Source organism: Falco punctatus, assembly GCF_963210335.1.
Source record: "Falco punctatus genome assembly, chromosome: 2".
NCBI lineage: Eukaryota > Metazoa > Chordata > Aves > Falconiformes > Falconidae > Falco > Falco punctatus.
In genome coordinates, this window is record NC_137581.1 from 84290420 (window position 1) to 84308203 (window position 17784).

General features: G+C 33.9%; 1 protein-coding gene across 1 annotated transcript in view; it reads left to right on the plus strand.

Annotated features, from left to right (window-relative positions):
- The window catches only part of CFAP47 (cilia and flagella associated protein 47), a 374253-nt gene that overhangs the window by 210915 nt on the left and 145554 nt on the right, over positions 1–17784 (plus strand). The window contains exon 50 of the mRNA XM_080377676.1: positions 3227–3364. Within this exon, the coding sequence (XP_080233802.1) occupies positions 3227–3364 (138 nt within the window). The remainder of the gene's footprint in view (positions 1–3226; positions 3365–17784) is intronic.

A 17784-nucleotide genomic window follows, 5' to 3' on the forward strand; every position in this document is an offset into this window, starting at 1 on the left:
GAAAGACAATTTATGAATATTTTAAGATTAAGCAGATAAACTGAGTTTAAAAATGTATGCCATCTGTAGTAAAACTGATTATTTTTTTACTGAAATACTCTGACAGATTTAATTGAGTGCCTTGCAGAGATCTGAATACATTACATTGGTCCAGTCACCTTTATTGATCAAGATTTTAACATAATTGTTATTAATTGTTTGTTTGAGATCTATTTTCCATAAAGAAGGAAACTTGTCAGCAATTCTAGTACAATTCTTCACTGATATTTTGATCAAGTGATTGTCAGATTAATAGCACAGTGGTTTAGAAATTCAAGTACTTTTTAGTTACCATAGTTCTTCCACTAGCTCTTGAAATATTGAGCATTAGCAATTTACAGTTCTGGAACTTTTCAAGCATTTCAAGATTTGCTGGAAATAAAAACTTAGTTATTCAGAGTTCTTCAGCCAATTATTTTGGTGCTTTGAGAAGCACATTTTGTGTAAAGCCAAAAAAGTTAGTTTTACCATCCCCTTACTTACTGATGAAATAAAAAAAAATTAAATCTGAACATTTGCATTCTGACCCTCTTTCTCTCCCATGCACATATGCACAGTAAAATATTATGAAATACAGACAACCCTTCATTATCACTGGAAGCAAGGACTAGAAGGAAAAATTACTTAAATTTTAAAACGAAGTGTAACAAAATACTCTGTACTGTAAGGTGGCTTTAGGATTTATGAATTCTGTGACTTTCAGCATTTATTCAAGTAGTTTCAGCATTTATTCAAGTAGTTTCAGCATTTATTCAAGTAGTTTCAATGAACTTTGAAGCTATAATATTACATTTTTTACTCATTAACATTTTTGCTATTTTAAATATATTGATGGTTAGGATGGTATTAAAATTAATGGAGTCTTTCTCTTGCACTTTGCTTCTCTCTAATATTGTGCTGCAATAGACCAAAATTATACTAGAGATTATATATTGAATATATATATATTAAAATCAGATTACTCAGTGTACATCCTAAAATCCATTACCTATTAGTGCCATCAAAAGTGTCATCTTACATCAATATTTGTATACCTTGAGCATTTTCTTCAGACTTCATTCTTCTGAGATTTCTGTAATGGTTTTCTTTTTTATTGTATTTACACATCTCTTTTTTTCTGAAGACTTTTTTTGGTAAATACTTAATGATTTCCTGAAATTGCAATCACTCTCCTGCTTATTTGGACATGATTTCTGGTTTCTGTACTGTGATTAATTTTAGGAATTTGTAAATATTTTTGATTTTAAATAGGTTTTGTTTTGGATTTTAACTATTTTTATTTTAATATTTGGTTTTTATTTGTACAGAATTTCTTAATAGAGGGAAGAAAATCTGGGATTCCAATATATTTAAATCTATATTCCTTTTTCTGGATTTTAGTACACACCTGTTTCCATTTTTTTCGTTTTGTTTTCAGCTTTGGTGTTTTATACCTGTGCTGTCCGGTGGCTGTCTTCTAGAGAAAAAGAGACAGTGGCAATGTGGAGATGATAAACCTTGCCTCCCTGTAATGATTTAATGTAATCCTTCTTAGCAGAAATAATTTGTCAGTGTGTCTCATGTAGAAATTGCCACCTGGTGTAGCTACCATTGAGCATATAATGAATTTTGATTTTCCAAGACATCCTGGTAGCATTTGACTTTAGTTATGTTTTATTTGCCTCCTTTTTTTTCTTTTTTTTTTTTTTTTCTTTTTCCTTTCAAGATTAACATCCTTCTACCATAATATTATTATAAAACTAACCATGAGGCCATTTCATTAAGATTGATCCTTCCTGAAATGATATGAAATGAAACTAGAATGTTTAGAAGCATGAATACAGCCTTCTGCAGAAGTCTGTGATTAAGGGAGGAAAGTTAAGCCTTGAGGCCTTTAAATGAGATGGGTGTTTACAGGTACGTGTCCGGGAAGGTTGATCAGCTCCTGGCTGCTAAAGTCACAGCGGCTTCCTGAGCCAGCTGCTGTGACCGGTGATGCCATCTCCACACCTCGCTGCTGCTCCCCTTTCCAGGTCCCACATGAGCCTTTAGCTATTCCTGCTAGTAGGACGTTAAATTCAGCAGTGTGAGGGAGCACAGCGCGTTCCGTCTGACATGCGATCTCTTACCACACATCTATCCCTGTCAAAGCTGGAGAAACAAAAAATATAATTAAATGTAGGTATTTTCAAATCAAATTGTTCTCATAAATTTATATTAATTCTCCATTTTGAATTAAAAAAGCTCCACTATGAATAATTTTCCCAAACCCTTAATGAGACTTAGTTAAGTTCACTTTGGGAGACCATTTCACATAAATTCTAAGGATCTCAAATAGGAAAATTTCTTACTGTATAATAAAATAAGACACCTCCTCAAATTAGATTTTCCTTGTATATATAAGGCAAGAATTAAACCTGCAACATGTATTTATTTCAACTTTAAAACTCTCCAGAATATATTGAAATACTGAGGGACAGTCATTTAGATAAAATAATAATGACATGTAGTATTTAAAAAAATCTATGTAGATTTAAAATTCGTAGTCTGAGGCACATAATGCAAGAAACAAAAGTTGCTTATTTACAGCCAGTATATCAATTTTCCCAAAATAATATTAATGTTATTTAAAGGAATTATATGCATACTAGATTTCTCTAAATTAGATTTTTTATTATCAAATAGAGATCTTCCAATTTAAAAATCCTGGTTCTACAATCTCTATGTATTTGATAATCCCTAAATACTTGATTACTACTTAATATACAGTGAAAAAGAAATAATATCACAGGAATATGTTAACTATTAAATTTATTATCTTATAGCACTGGAATGAAACACTGTGATTTAAAAAAAATAGCAGAAACAATCAAGAATATGCATAGAAAGTTGTGCTGGGAGGAAAGATTATTATCCACCATATTTTATAACTTTAAAAAAGTGAGTTTGCTTGTATTTCTTATTACTTATCTTTTCATGTACTTATAGAGTAGAAGAACACTTTAGGGAGAAGAAATGGTTATTTGAACTCACTCAAGATGTATTTTTTATTACCATAAATTATAATTAGCTGGCTGACATCTGGTGTGGAAGTTTTACTTCATTTTTTATTAGTTTTGAATTGAGGAAGTACTTATACCCGTCTGGCAGTCTGTTTTATAAAGGTAATGCCCTGGCTAATATAACACCTGGTATCTATTTGTTTTAGGTGTAATTTCATTTGTTGCTGAAGATGAAGCCCAGCAGCAGTCTCAACGTAACAGCTCACCAGAGAAGACAGATGGTGAACAGGCCCTTCAGAAATTGTCAACAAAGATACCACAAACTGTTGATGCAGCAAACGTGGGTATGTTTGTTATTACAGATAAGTTCATTGTCAGTTTGTGTAAAATTATAATTTCTTTTAAAATTAGATGTATATTTAGTATGGCAGGCCGTATGCCTGCAAACGGTGCTAAGTCAAATGTTTATTCCAGGCATATATGGAACTTCTCCTTTTAAGATTTTTGAAACTTTTAATTAAATTTTAAGCTGAGCTTGTTTTTTCTGATCATTTTTTTTTGCAACAGTGTCACTAATGTCTCTCTTTGTTGGAGAGGGGCAGCATTTTTTAAATGCTTTCTTTTAAAAGAATCCAATAATATTAATAATGCCAATATCAAAGCAGGCAGTTTCTGAAGTTCACATGGCTCCACTTCATTCCACTGCGGAAAAAAACCTTTCTTTTAATTGTCAGTCATAGATGCTTCTTTGGTCACTTACAGTAAAATCAAAGGGAGAAAATTCCAGAATACCTGGTTACTTTCAGATTATCAGCTCCCAGTTTATTCTAAACAGTTTCTGTGCTATTTTTGAGATGGTAAGTGTTCCAGAGGAATACTTTTGTGATTACAAATGTGGACATCAAATAGGAAAAGGTGGTAGTCGTGTTTTTTTTTTTTTTTTTTTTTTTTTTTTTTTTTTTAATTAATTTCTCCATTTTCTTCTTTACTTTTGCAAGTAAAGCTTTGTCTATAGAACTGTACTTTTTATGGTTTTAAAACTTAATTCAAAATGTATTTAAATTGTCAAAGGTTATGTTAGATGGCCAAAGAATATTTCTTGTAAAGAAAGCTGTCAAGGAAAGTTCTTTTTAACCTGAAAAAGATATTGTTTTAATCAACATTTAATTTTTAGGAAATTGAAAAAAGCTTGCAGTTTAACAGAATTTATCTAGTTTTAAAAAGAATTGAAAGCTTGCTTTATTATTAATAAATAATAATTTGTGTCAATACTATACCAATATCAGAAAGTCTGTTATTTTATAGTCTATTAATATCTGTATTTAATACTCTTTATCCTACCTCTGATATGAAGCGATCCCAAGATTTTACATTCTATATAGACAGAACAGAGGCAGGAAGAAGACAGAAGCTCAGACAAGTAAAATGACTGTCCCTGATCCTACCAATAGTTTAATGTTGAGGAGTATTAAAAAAAAAAATAATACATTTCCCCACAAGCCAGAGCCCTATCAATGGATATACATTGTCTTTCGAATTTACCAGATTCATTACCGCATTCTGTTTTGCTAAATATTTTGCATAAATTTTGAAATGCTTTTTTAACACAGCTCAGACTTCTGGCTTGAGGCTTAGGTTTATGGTGTGCAGTCCACTCCGTTTTACCTGCTGTAGTTAAAACTAAGAAAAAATAATAAAGTATTTTCTGTGATTATGTAGCACTTATATAAAACCAGATCTTCCCAAATGTTATTTTTGTGCAAGTAGTTGATAATACAATGTGAGTTTAAAATAGAAAGTGAGTAGAAATGGAAGAAAATAATGTAGCAGGACATGCCTAAATGCTGTTTCAAAAGGAGACAGAAAATAATCGGAAAGAAAATAAAGTGACCAAAGAACTAAGGTTTTCCCATAGTGCTTTATGATATAGATAAGACTGTTGCAACAGTGGTAATACAACAATATAGCAAAAGGCAAGTCAATGCTTGATAAACTGAGGAACAGGGGGTTGAGAAGTTGTCTATAAATATTAAATAGAGGATTTTCCTAAGCCAAAGGAAAAAATGCAAACTAAATCCAAAAAGAAATGAAGTTTTATGAGGACAGTACAGATTCAGTTCTCCTGTCTAGTATATTTAAGGGGAACACTAGTAATGTTGAACGGTAGTGTTTTTAAAAATTCTGTCATGAAGAGAACTAGAAATAGGAGGAAGTCTTTAAGGAAGGCACTTAGAAAGAATGGAAATAATGATTATTTAGTTTTCACTGCTTTTCAAAGGTCAAGAATATTTCCTTGAATTGTCCTCCTACAGCTAGCTTTTTTCTTTGAATTTTCATGTACAGCAACACAGAAGCTGGTTGACATTAAAACGTCACAAAATGCACCATTGTAAGTTGACAGAAGAAGGGATTTAACAAAGATTAAATTAAGGTGATATATGTACACAGTGCAGTAGAGATGAGAATTAGTGGATTTCAAGTTGTTAGGAGGAATTAATCATAAAAGAAATATTGAGAGTGCTACAGGGAAATATTTGATATAATCTTCAAATCTCTGCTGAAAGCCTGCAAATGTTTGTGAATTTAATTATGCTTCTGTTGCCCAAACTAAACACTTCTTATGAGATATTTAGGCTCTGCAAAGTTAGGAATAATCAGTCTGAAACTAGTATAGGCTGTAATTACAAGTAGCTGAAAATTGAAGGTTAAGAAAATAGTTAAGTGAGTGGATTTCTCAGTACTGTCCCTATCACTGATATGAACTGAACACATTGTTCTTGGGAAGAAAATCCAGTGCAAGTGCACTGTTTGCTGCTATTGTTACTGATAAACCTGTGGTGCAGTTTGGTTCCCCATTAACAAGGTGACACTGGCTGATCTTATGCTTTTGGAATGTGTTTTTCAAATATATCAGTGGGTGATTAGTTTAATAACTTGCTGAGAGGGGCCAGGTAATCAGCTCCAGCTCCGCTCCCTTTTTCACTCTACACTAATTTACATTAATATAATCACTCCAGCACACAGGGTCCCATTGGCAGTTGGAGCAATCTGCACAGCTTATTCACATACGGCTGCGTCGAGTTACTGTGTCTTGTCTTTCAGTTACCATCTTTTGCTTTTTTGTGCTATTGTGGAGTTATATCTTTGTCTTATTGTAACCTATGTGTTTCTAGTAAATTGTAACTAGTTAGTAAAAACTAACTCAAGTTTTATGTCTGCTAGCAATGTTCCGAGCATCATTAGGACTGCTTTCTAAAGTGGGCTTAAAGTAGGACAGGAAATTACTTTTCCCTAATACAGTATAGCTTAATAATAGGATTTTTTTTTTCTTCAATACAGAAGATATAGCCTTACAGTGCCCATATCCTGGGCACAGCAAGCTTCCATCTCACCTTTAAATTAACCAACTGCTTCTAGTCATTTCACAAAGCATTATCTTCCATCACAACCATTCATTTGTACTAGACATCTATAACTTTTACCACTGTGGAAAGTATCTGATAAAAATGGCTAAATAGAGATGGAATGTTACAACGTGTGATCTTACTTACTTAATAGTAATAGTCTTTCTGAAGAGTTTTTTTCTTAACTTACTTCAAAGAGGAAGTCACAGAGTCTTAGATATATCCTACACAGTTTTCTTTTATGCCTATATCAATACTGTAGTTTTTCATAAAAATTATTTATTCTTTGGCTTTTTAGAGTAGAATGACTGATGGATATTTCTGCAATTTAGGAGTTCTTAACTGCAAGGTGCACAGCACTAGTAGAACACAAGCTGCTTGCATTTGACCAGAAGTATCACACACTGAAGAAGCGCATCTTAGAGCTGAGAATCCCCAGGGCTACTGTTACCGATGGCAGTAACAGAAAATAGTGGACTTCTGATGTAGAGAATATTAATGTACAGACTTGAATTGGTAGAGGCTGCAATGAGTGTGAGTTGTCCATAGCTGAATACGATTAGAAAGAAATCTTTCATGACAAACACATGTACACCAAGCATTTTTGTCTTGCTGTCACTCAATGAAAATTATTCTTTTTAAACATACTAGAAACTACTATCTTGTTGTACACACCTTAATATTCAATATAATCTTCAGGTACACACAGATATGCATTATGTAGTATGTATATGTTGTATTTACCTTTTTTCTTTTTTTCTTTTTTTTTCTCCAAATTACATTCTAGACATGAGTGTAGAAGATGATAACTTTTTGGAATAGTTTTTATATATTTTTTTTATAATTTCTACCAAAATCACTTCTTATGCTCTTCCAAAGAAGCTAGTGATTCTGAAATTTATTCATGATTTTTTTACTCCTTCAGATGTAGTTATGAAAAAGCACATTTAGTGCTTGCATTGGAAACCATTGATACAGCAATCCTTATGACAAATCCTTTTTATGTTGCCTTATACTGAGGGGTGGTGGGGAAGAAAAAAAACCAAGACCCAAACAGAAAAAAGCCTGTAGTGCAGATGTAGTTACAGAGGCTTTCCCCTTTGTAAACTGACCTGGCGTTTTAGTTTTTTCAAAGCATATTTCTGTCTTTCAGGAGGTAACATCTTAGGTTTTTTTTCTCATGGGATCCAAAGGTAAAACAAGGCTAAGTGGTTGCTAAGACTAAAAGTAGGATGCAGCTGGTCTTTCATCTAAGATTTATCTTTAGATTTGCATATGTACCAAAGTGCTGAAATCATAAATAAATATTAGCCATTAATAGATATTTGTTTCACAGTCTGACTAAATGCTGTGAAGCCTCCTACACTTGTCAAAATGCCCTCTCAAAGTAGAGGAAAGTTCTTTACTGTGGAGTCCATGGTGACTTAAACTGAACTGCCCTTGGACAGTTGCCCCTGTGTTGCAGTCTTTGCTGTGTATCTTGTGGGCTGTAGGGAGGATGCTTGGCTCAGCTTCTGCTAGAGCAGCTCAGCTGTCCTTGGGAATTTGATCCAACAGCTCTTCTGTAAAGCAGAGTCAAGAGTGTGAAGGTGGTGCAGTTGCTGCAATGGCTAAGACCTGCGCTGTGACTGCAAATCCACTTTTCCAGAAAGCCTCTCTCTCTCTTCAGCAGCAAGCCTCAGCACAGAGCTAGCACTTAAGCATCAGCTTTTAATGTTCCTGCCAGTGGTGATGTCTCACAGAGTTAGCTGAGTGCCTCAGGTGCAGAATGTTTGCTTGTACAACACAGAGGAATTGTGCATGTGCAATTCTTCTGGCTGCCCTAAGCGTTGCCTTTATCAAAAGCTTATACTTCCCATTGTGTTTGTCTTATGGAATGTATTTCCATTTTTATGCCATTGCCGAGTTTTTTAATTTGCTTGTGCTTGAAAGGCATAACATCAAAAAGATACACTGCCTTTGAATAAGCCATGCTAAAAAAGCATAGTCAAAGTGGTTAGAGCAGGTATTCATTTTGGCAAAGCCTGTTTAATTATATTCTTAAAGCTAATGTATCCTTCAACCAGAACTTCAATGACAGGTGACATTTTCTAGTCTAAGTTGTCATTGTAGTTCTCATGGTATGTTGCTGTGTCTTTCCCATTGTCTTTAAAAACTGCTTCTGAGTGGGGTCATTGAGGAACTGTTGCCTTTGAAAGGTAATGATACTTGCACATGTGATCCTCCCAGACTTCCAGGCCTGAAATCAATCCCTGAGAGCTCAACATCTGTGGTAGCACACTGGAGTATTCACATAAGGAAGATAATGAAATAAATTCTTTGTTCTAGCAACTGTTAAAGGTGATTAAGAGGAAAACAGTACTTAGGATGGCGACAATTTAAGACTTTGCATTTATTCATGATAATTTTTTTAAAAAGAACATAACAACTGAGTATACAATGGTAAATGTTATAATTTATTCGGTATTAATGCAGTAATATAATATATCTCACTTGCATATTTATGCATATATATACTATCTAACAGGAATATTCTTAGACATCATTTTATCTACCTCATAAATGTTGATCGTGTAATTAAGCTATTTTTCAGTTTAATCTTTACACTGTATGTTCAAGTGTATTGGGCTCCACCTTAAGGTTTGTTTTAATTGAATCTTCCTCTTCAGGAAAAAAAAAGTTAAAGAAGATATATCTAAAGAAATAATGCTCATGTAAACTGCATACATATTTGAAAATATAAAATACCAACCGGGTATTGCTTTTTTTTTTTTTGGATAGCATTTTGGTATTTGCAGCAATACTTACGCTAGTGCATACAAACTTTTGGGGATGTTTAGCATATGTGCAACATTTAGGATTAGGCTGTTTTATGCTTTTTTCCTTTGTCAAAAATAATGTTTAATTATTTTTAGCTTTCTCAGTAGGTGCCCTTCTGCAGTACTGCAGTCTGCTAAGTGTTATGCATTTTCCTGTGCCCTTTTGAGACTCAGAGCAGCTTAATTCCCCTAATAAACTAATGTATTGTTTTGAAACAATTCAGATGTGGCAATGCTTCAAGGACCTATGGCCCAAATGGAATTTTGTGGGGCATGGTATGTGTGCAGTCAAAAATCTGTGCAAACAAAGCATGGTAGCCTATTTAAAATTAATAACAAAAGTAACCTGTAATTGCTCACAGTGTAAGACTGCTGGTGAACTTTAGGTTACATCATCCTTTATGCAGCAGGTGTTTTAATAATGCTGAGAAGACTATTAATGTTGCATTAAATTTTTCTTACCTAATTAAAAATGTCTGTGATATGCATTTTGCTTGTTCTGATAGTCTGTATAAACTATTACTGAAAAACATATTCATTCTGTCATATCTGGCAGACCTCAAATTTTTGTGTATATATGGTATTTCATAAAATATTCTGAAAAAAAAATCCTGAGCAACATAATGGGTGTAATTGTCATGGTTAAATGGCTAGACGTACTCTGGACTTCTGCCTGTCCCTCTCAAGTTCACCTGTGAAAAGACAAGCGTGACTTGCACCTTGCTGAATTGAGACAGTGCAGTAGAAACACACTTAAATTTCTTCCCCTTCTAATCTGCCCTTCAGCAATAGGGCTAATGTGATAGGACTAAGTGTAAACCCTTACTGGTAGTCTGTGACAGAACACATTCAGAGTGAAATAACATTTTTGAAACAAAATAGTGAGCGAGCTAGCAACAGAGCAGTACTTTCTTTACGGCCAATGCCCTTGCTGTTAGGTTTGAGTGTTTGAGATGCTATTTAACTAGGTCATCATTTTCCCTTTCCTACTTTGTCATGCTTAAAAAAATATCTTATTTTACCCATTAGCAAGTAATGAATTATAAACACACAGAGAGCACATAGTAGTCATGAAAAAAACCACTAATATTTACCAGTTCCCCACAGTCACATAAGCATGTCTGGGGCAGAAAATAAAGGGGTGAGGAGAGGACAGAGAGAAGGTCTCTGTCAGTCTCCTCTATCCAGGCTGTTTCAATTGCTATGACCTGTGAAAGTATGCACCGAACCAGAAAACAAGAAAAAAATCAAACTTTATAGCTTCATACTTGGGACAGTTTATAAGAAGTGGAGTTCAAATCAAATATGTGATTTGCTAAAAGTCTTTTACAGTGTGAGTTTTTCTATCTGAATAATGACTTGAATCTATTACATGAATCTAAATATTATGACATATTCAAATTACAGTAAGATCAGCAAGATTATCTAAGAGCAATTACTTAGAATATCCTATTGCTTAAGGGTGAGAACAATTTCCTTCAAGGTGTATGTTCAGTCCCTCAAGCAGAGGAAAGAACTGTGTATACATTCTCAGAGCCTGGCAGGGCAATCCAACAGTTAAGATATTGTATAAATAGATTCACAAATTCGTAACAAATTTTTTATGTATTTATTTTGTTGTTGCGAGTTTCTGAAAACTAAGCAGTTCAGAAATATGAATTGAAACTTTAGTGATTCAGAATTATGTTTTTAAGATGACAGGGAGCCTATTAATTTCCAACAGGAGAAAATAAAACACATTTCTTCAACCAATCTAATATTTTATTTTTTTACACAAGTATTATTATTATTATAATTCTTTTACAAGTAGTGCTAAACTTTCCTAACTAGACAAGTTTATATCACATACTACTGCCATTATCTGCCTTTGAAGCTATAGTTAAGCTGTTCCTAAAGCCTGTGATTAGGTAATTCTAGTTGTGTAAGTCATGGTTTTCTTAGTAAAAAACTGTAAATTCACCTCATTTTTTTCATAGATTAATTTCTCTCATACCTTGGTTCCTCTTGTCCACTTGGTAGCCTGCTGCTGGAATTTACTAAGGGCTTTTATTTCTACAGCAGCTGCAAAATAAATGGCCCATAAAGAAATCTGGCTTTTAATTTATCCCAGGCACTGGATGTTCTTGCATTCTCATACATTCATGAGGTACATTTGCCTAACTAACCAGAAAAGGACTACTCTGGCATTTTTACTGGGTAAGCAAGAGATATTTCTTGTCCATTAGAGTGATTTATTTGTTACGATGTCTACTGTCTCTGGCATAATATTTCCTTAGCTTTCTCTGTGGGCACAGCAGGGTCCTATTTGTTCTTGACATACTTATGAAATTATAAGTATTAGAGAACTACTGTTTCCCATTGTGGCCAAAGACAGATGGCATTTTATGCATTGTTGTCAGAGAGTGAGAGTATGTCTGTGCAAGAAACGTAACAGAGATTTGGATGCACTTTTCAAGGCATTATGTATTTCTGTTTATGGCATTTGGCACTTATTTTGTAGCAGGACTTTCTCTGTGAAAGAGATGACTTTTTTTATTAAGTAGAAAGAAGCTCACCAAGTAACCTTGTTTTGGCACGTTTTTTCCCCATTTATCTTTCTATAATATACCTCATTAAATATTTCTACAGAAAATTCAGATATTCGTAAGTCACTGCTCCTTCCATCCGCAAACATACATTTCAGAAATCAAAAAAGGTTCAAATGGTGTGTGTTACTGGTTTGTGCTGATTACCAGTACCGGATAAAACTATAAAGTCTCAACCATTGCAGTCATAGACTGAGCATATTCAGTTGCTGTATGATGCTGGCATCATCACGGTGAGAGTCAGCCTGAATTCAGAAGCCCTTGTGGCCTTTTTGAGGGGTATCCTACTGAAGTCTTTGGCCTTTATCATCACTTGATGACCATAAGAAGCTATGAATTTCGTTTGTACTGCATTCTCTGCCTGTAGGTCCTTGCTGTTTGCTGTAGGTTGGTCCAGAGTGTGTCTGTCACTCTCAGAAGCAATTGGCAGTTAAATTAAGTTAAAAGGCCAGGTGGTATTTATTCATGGCCAAATAACATTTTTTTAAAAAGCTGCTCACCACTGACATGTTTTGCCATTTAGAATGTAATGCATCTCTCAAACAAGTCCTTTCTCTCTTCCCGGAGAATTTAAAGTAAACTGTATCATCTGACCAAGAAGGCCAACAGCACCCTGGCTTGTACCAGAAACAGTGTGACCAGCAGGACAAGGGAAGGGACCGTCCCCCTGTGCTGGGCACTGGTGAGGCTGCACGTCGAGTGCTGTGTTCAGTTTGGGCCCCTCACTGCAAGAGGGACATGGAGGTGCTGGAGCGTGTCCAGAGAAGGGCAGTGAAGCTGGTGAAGGGTCTGGAGCACAAGTCTTATGAGGAGCGGCTGAGGGAACTGGGCTTGTTTAGCCTGCAGAAAAGAAGGCTCAGGGGGGACCTTATTGCTTTCTACAACTGCCTGTAAGGAGGCTGTAGCAAGGTCGCTGTCAGCCTTTTTTCCCAGGTAACAACCAATAGGACAAGAGGCAATGTCGTGCCAGGGGAGGTTTAGACTGTATTGTAGGAAAAATTTCTTCACTGGAAACATTGTCAAGCACTGGAACAGGCTGTCCAGAGTAGTGGTTGAGTTGAGTGTTGAGGAAAGGCTTTAAAAGGCTGATTATCAACATTTTTTAAAAAATGGGGTAGTTGTGTTAATTCCCTCCAAAACGGTGTAAGTATTTGTAAAAAAGCTACTAATGTGACCCACTAAGTGAGGAATACTTTTTCTAGCAAATAGAAAAAGCCATATGTGTCACTGTTAAGTTATGCTAGTTCTTGAACATGCATTTTATATCATTTGTCAAGTATAATTCTTCCAGGTTTTCAAAGCTGCTCCTGTAGCCATGGTTGATGTGGGAATTGAGTGGCTAGGACATATTATGTGCAGATTGGCTTTCACAGGTTGTTTAAGCATCAGACACTGGTAAACCTTTCTTGTATATGTATGCACCTCTCGTGTATATATATGTGCACAACAAAATAATCTTCAGAGATTATAAACTTTTTGCAAACTTTGAGTGGATTTTCACAGGAAGTAAAAAACGCGTTTCTGTAAGATGACTCCTTCAAAAAATGTCACACCCTGCTCTAAATAATGTGCTACACCTTCTCAGCAAAACATCTAAAAGCTGTTACTGTGGGAAAAGTGTGTATTTTCTTAGAGTAGCTGTTACTGGATGACTTTGTCTGGAAAAATCAAAAAAAGCAGCCTGGGGAAGACAACTGGCTTGCACGGTTTTGAATTGGAAAGTTAGTTTAGCAAAGATATTAGCAAATATCAGTGAGTTTTAAAATGGAAACAAGTAGGATAAATTAATAATCTCTTACTTCACCATTATTAACTCTTGTCCTAAATCTTATTTGTTGCTGCTATTGCAAAAACTCAGGGTTCTCTGTCTCTTTAATTTGTGAGCCCTGCCTTTTCTAAATAGGAGGAGATAAAAACGCAGACAACATTGTGAAGAGTCAAATTAAATTTACAATATGAATTATGGTGATTGTTCATTTAACGTACCTTAATGAAATTATAGAAGTATAAGTAAGCAAGAATAATTTGAATAGTATTATAATATTAGCAGAAAGGATTGGAATATTGCTTATCTCCAGTTTTTACTACTTCTGTGCATAAAAAATAATTAAAATATTATTGGACTATTTATATTTGCTAATATGGCACTGATTGGAAGTTCAAACCATACAATGGCTTGCATAGGATGCATGCATCAACAAATGTGTAAAATTTTATATTTAGGTAGTTTGTGTATATGTGTTAGAGATTATGCAGCAACAATCAGGCAATAGGTAAATGACATGTCAGATTTTAGAATGTATCTGGCCAGCCATCACTGCTTTTCTGTGAGCTGAGTAAATACTTTAGAAGATAGTTTGTGGTGTCATTATGTCTGTTAAATATCACACTTCAGTTCACATCCAAGATTTGAACTGATTTGCAATGAACTGGCACATCCTTTTCCTTTAGCTTGAAGTATCTGTCAGGGTTCATATTACTGTTTACTGAATATTAGTTTCACTATCTATAGTAACCTTACACATCCACAAAAATTTTCTCTCTTGACAAATATAGTGTGTTTTCTTCAGGTGAGATTTTTGGGAGGTTTTTTGAGTCCTGAGCACATGTTTGTTTATCTGTACTGAAAGGCCCTTGCTTTTTCCTTTTCTGTTTTTGCACTATGGTGTATTTATTGTGTTCCATTGAACTTTTGACTGACATATTTCCTTGAAGATTAGCAAAATCTCACTCTCATGCTTCTGTTTCAACTGGTTTGCCTAATTTCCTACCAATAAATTTATGGAGAGATCATGTAACATATTTTCTTTATTACTCCTTTTAATGTCTTGTGTGTCATAGTGGGGTTTATTAAAAGCATGATTTGTAAGTGCCATGTTGTAGACTGATCTCAAGGATCTTTCAAATGTTCCTTACTTTTCTATACAGAGATGAAGGTATGAACAGGTAAAAATGTCAGGAAGTACAACAGGGATTCCTGTGTCCTATATGTTTAGAATCTTCAAGACAAAGTTCGTTTCTTTTGAGTGAATATTCATGTATCAGAATTCATGTTCGCATTTATACTTGGAAATTTATAATTTGTATAAGTTGTAAAAAAATACAATTTATAAATTGGAAAGTGTCCTTGGGAAAAAATGTTTGAAAAGCATTAATTTTACAATATAGAGATATTTTTTGAGGGGTTTGTATTGAATAATACTGAATGGTGTTTGCTGCTTTTTTAAGGAACATATACTTTTTCTAAATATGAAAGTGTAGGCTTCATTCAGAGTCCCTCTTCTAGAATACACATAAAAGTTATTACTCTTTGAAAGTGATATGATACTGCATTGAAATCAGTATTACTTGCTGTACAATATGGCAATTAGTATTACATTGTTTTGAATTGTTAAATGCATATTTTACATCATACTTTTTGCTTAGGCTTCATATAGTAATCACATTGTAATTGCAGTAAATCATGGTTTTTATGTAGCAGATGTCTTAAAGATACAGCTAAAGAAAAAGCATCTAGCATAAATGTTTTGTATGTCATGATTGTGGATATTTGCAGCACTAAATAATGTGCAGGACACAGAACCTAGCAAGATCAGACTTTTAATTTTTTAAAAAAATGTGCATAGTGTGTATGAAACATGGGAAATGTGCATCTCTAAATTGCTGTCCAGTTATTTTCAATTGGCAACACATCATGGTCCCTTATGTCCACATTGTTTCAGACAAATTTCATAGAAGTTTAAAAATGTATCCCCTAATAATGACAAACCTCATAGAAAAGTTGCAGTGCAGTAAGTAAAATAACAGTAATTCCTGTGGTTTTGCTGGCTGTACAAAGGCTTTTGTGTTTTTGAGGATTAGAATCAATTATAAAAACATGATTAGTGTTCCTGGTAAGATATTAAAGTAAACTTCTGTTATCTAGGAAAAACGCTACTTCTTTCATAGTGTAAGTGACATATATATACTAATTATTGTTGAATGTTAGAAAGAATTAGAGAATCGCTTTCATTAAAACTCTCTGGATTTATCAGTTATCTACAGCTTTATTTGCCCATGAATATATTGAGAAATTAGTAAGAACAACCTGATAAAACTCAATATCTTTTAATATGCCAGACAATATTAACAAAATTAATGAAGGGCTGGTTTTATTTAGTGTGGAAGTACATTAATATAAAGCCCTTCTACTTGAAGATTAATGGAATTTGACTTCATAATTTCTTATTTTATTGAAAATATAAATTGGTCACACAACTCTGCAATAGGTTTTGCTGAAATCTAATGAAAATCTGCCCACTTCATCATTGTGCTCAGGATTCTGTTTCATAAAACTGATTCCATATTTTCTGGATATATAGAGAAATAAATATAGTTTTACTAAAATGACCGAAGTGCTCAGCAGAAACATGTTAAAGAGGACAGAAAATTATACTCATCAATAATATCTTCTTCAGGGAACACACAGGCTTTATCCCAGAATAATGTTGCCTTTTGTGTGTGTGTGGTGTTGCTTTGTCTTGCCTTTTTTGTTTTGCCTTAGGAGAATGCTTAGGAGATCGAATGCCTACTTTGTGGATGAGCTTGGAATAAAAAGTGATACAAATCCCAATGAACTTGATTGAAAGATTCCTTTTAAAGTCAAAGAGTTATGCTGAAAAAGAAAATAAATGGATCCTTGTCAGATTTAATGCCTTTGCATTTGCCTTGGTGTGTTTCTATAAAACATTACAGTAAGACTATATTAGGTTTGATAAAATGCTTTTGGTTAATTTCATATTTTTAGCATACCACCTGTAGTATGGAAAAAGTAATTTTTATTGGTAATAAAAATATTTCTAATAAATTAAGGTCAGGATTCACTCTATAGAATGCGTGAGTATAATTTTTGTAGTTCTGCCTTATCTTCACTTAGGAAATAGGCATTCTCGGCCTTAAGATTTAGCACATTTTTTAAAGGAAACCTCATATGGTGAGCCTGGTAGACGGTGGTAGAGAATTTTAAAGTGAATCCTGTCTGGAAGTAAGCTGTCTTCTCAATGAAGTCTCATATAAGTTCATATAATAAAATCAAAGTTAAGTCATAGTTAAAGATTCAGTTAGAAATTCATGTATATTCCAGGACATGTTAAAATTAGTTTTCTAGTAGGTAGAAGGGGTAAAATCTTTAAATATTAATGAAGTTCTGTATGAAAAATGAACATATGTAGTGTTCACCATTTCTTGGGTCTTTTTGATATTTTTTAAAGCTGCTGAATTCCAAGCTAAGATATATAGAACTTTTAGGGAAACACAGCAACTGATTTTACAGCAGCTTCTAAATTCCAAGGTAATTTCTATAATTCAATTGATTTAATGGTGTTTGCCTCTCAAATGAAAGACTTGCGTTGCTTGAGTGTAGCTTTTAAATAACTTGCATATGAGTACTTGCTTGCGTGACACTAATATAAAAGTGGGCTAACTTTGTCTTCAGTAAGCCTATTTTGAATTTATTGTGTTGACAATAATAGAATATGACTTGCAATTTCATAATAAAGAACATTTAACCATTGGAAGCATATTTCATCACAGCATATTACACCTAGAGAGCATAACACCCGGAGGATTATTAAAGACTTTCTAACAGGCCTTAGCTGCTAAGACTTATGAAAGGTTTACTAAGCCTTTACAAGAAAGAAGTGCCATATTTTTGAGCACGCTTCTGAGATTTAAAGAATACATACTGCTTTTCTGCTGCCTTTTTTTTTTTTTTTTTTTTTTTTGTCTGATAGTTTGATCTGCCTGTCCCGGGACATAGTTTCACTAATCATGTACTTCTGTATTTCATTCAATAACTTTTGTTTGACTGAAATAAAAGTTCAAAAAGGCATTAATTACACATCGGTGTGTTCTTTCAGTACCATGAAAATCTTTTCCCACAATCACACTTATTTCATATTTGAATTTTTCTGGCTAC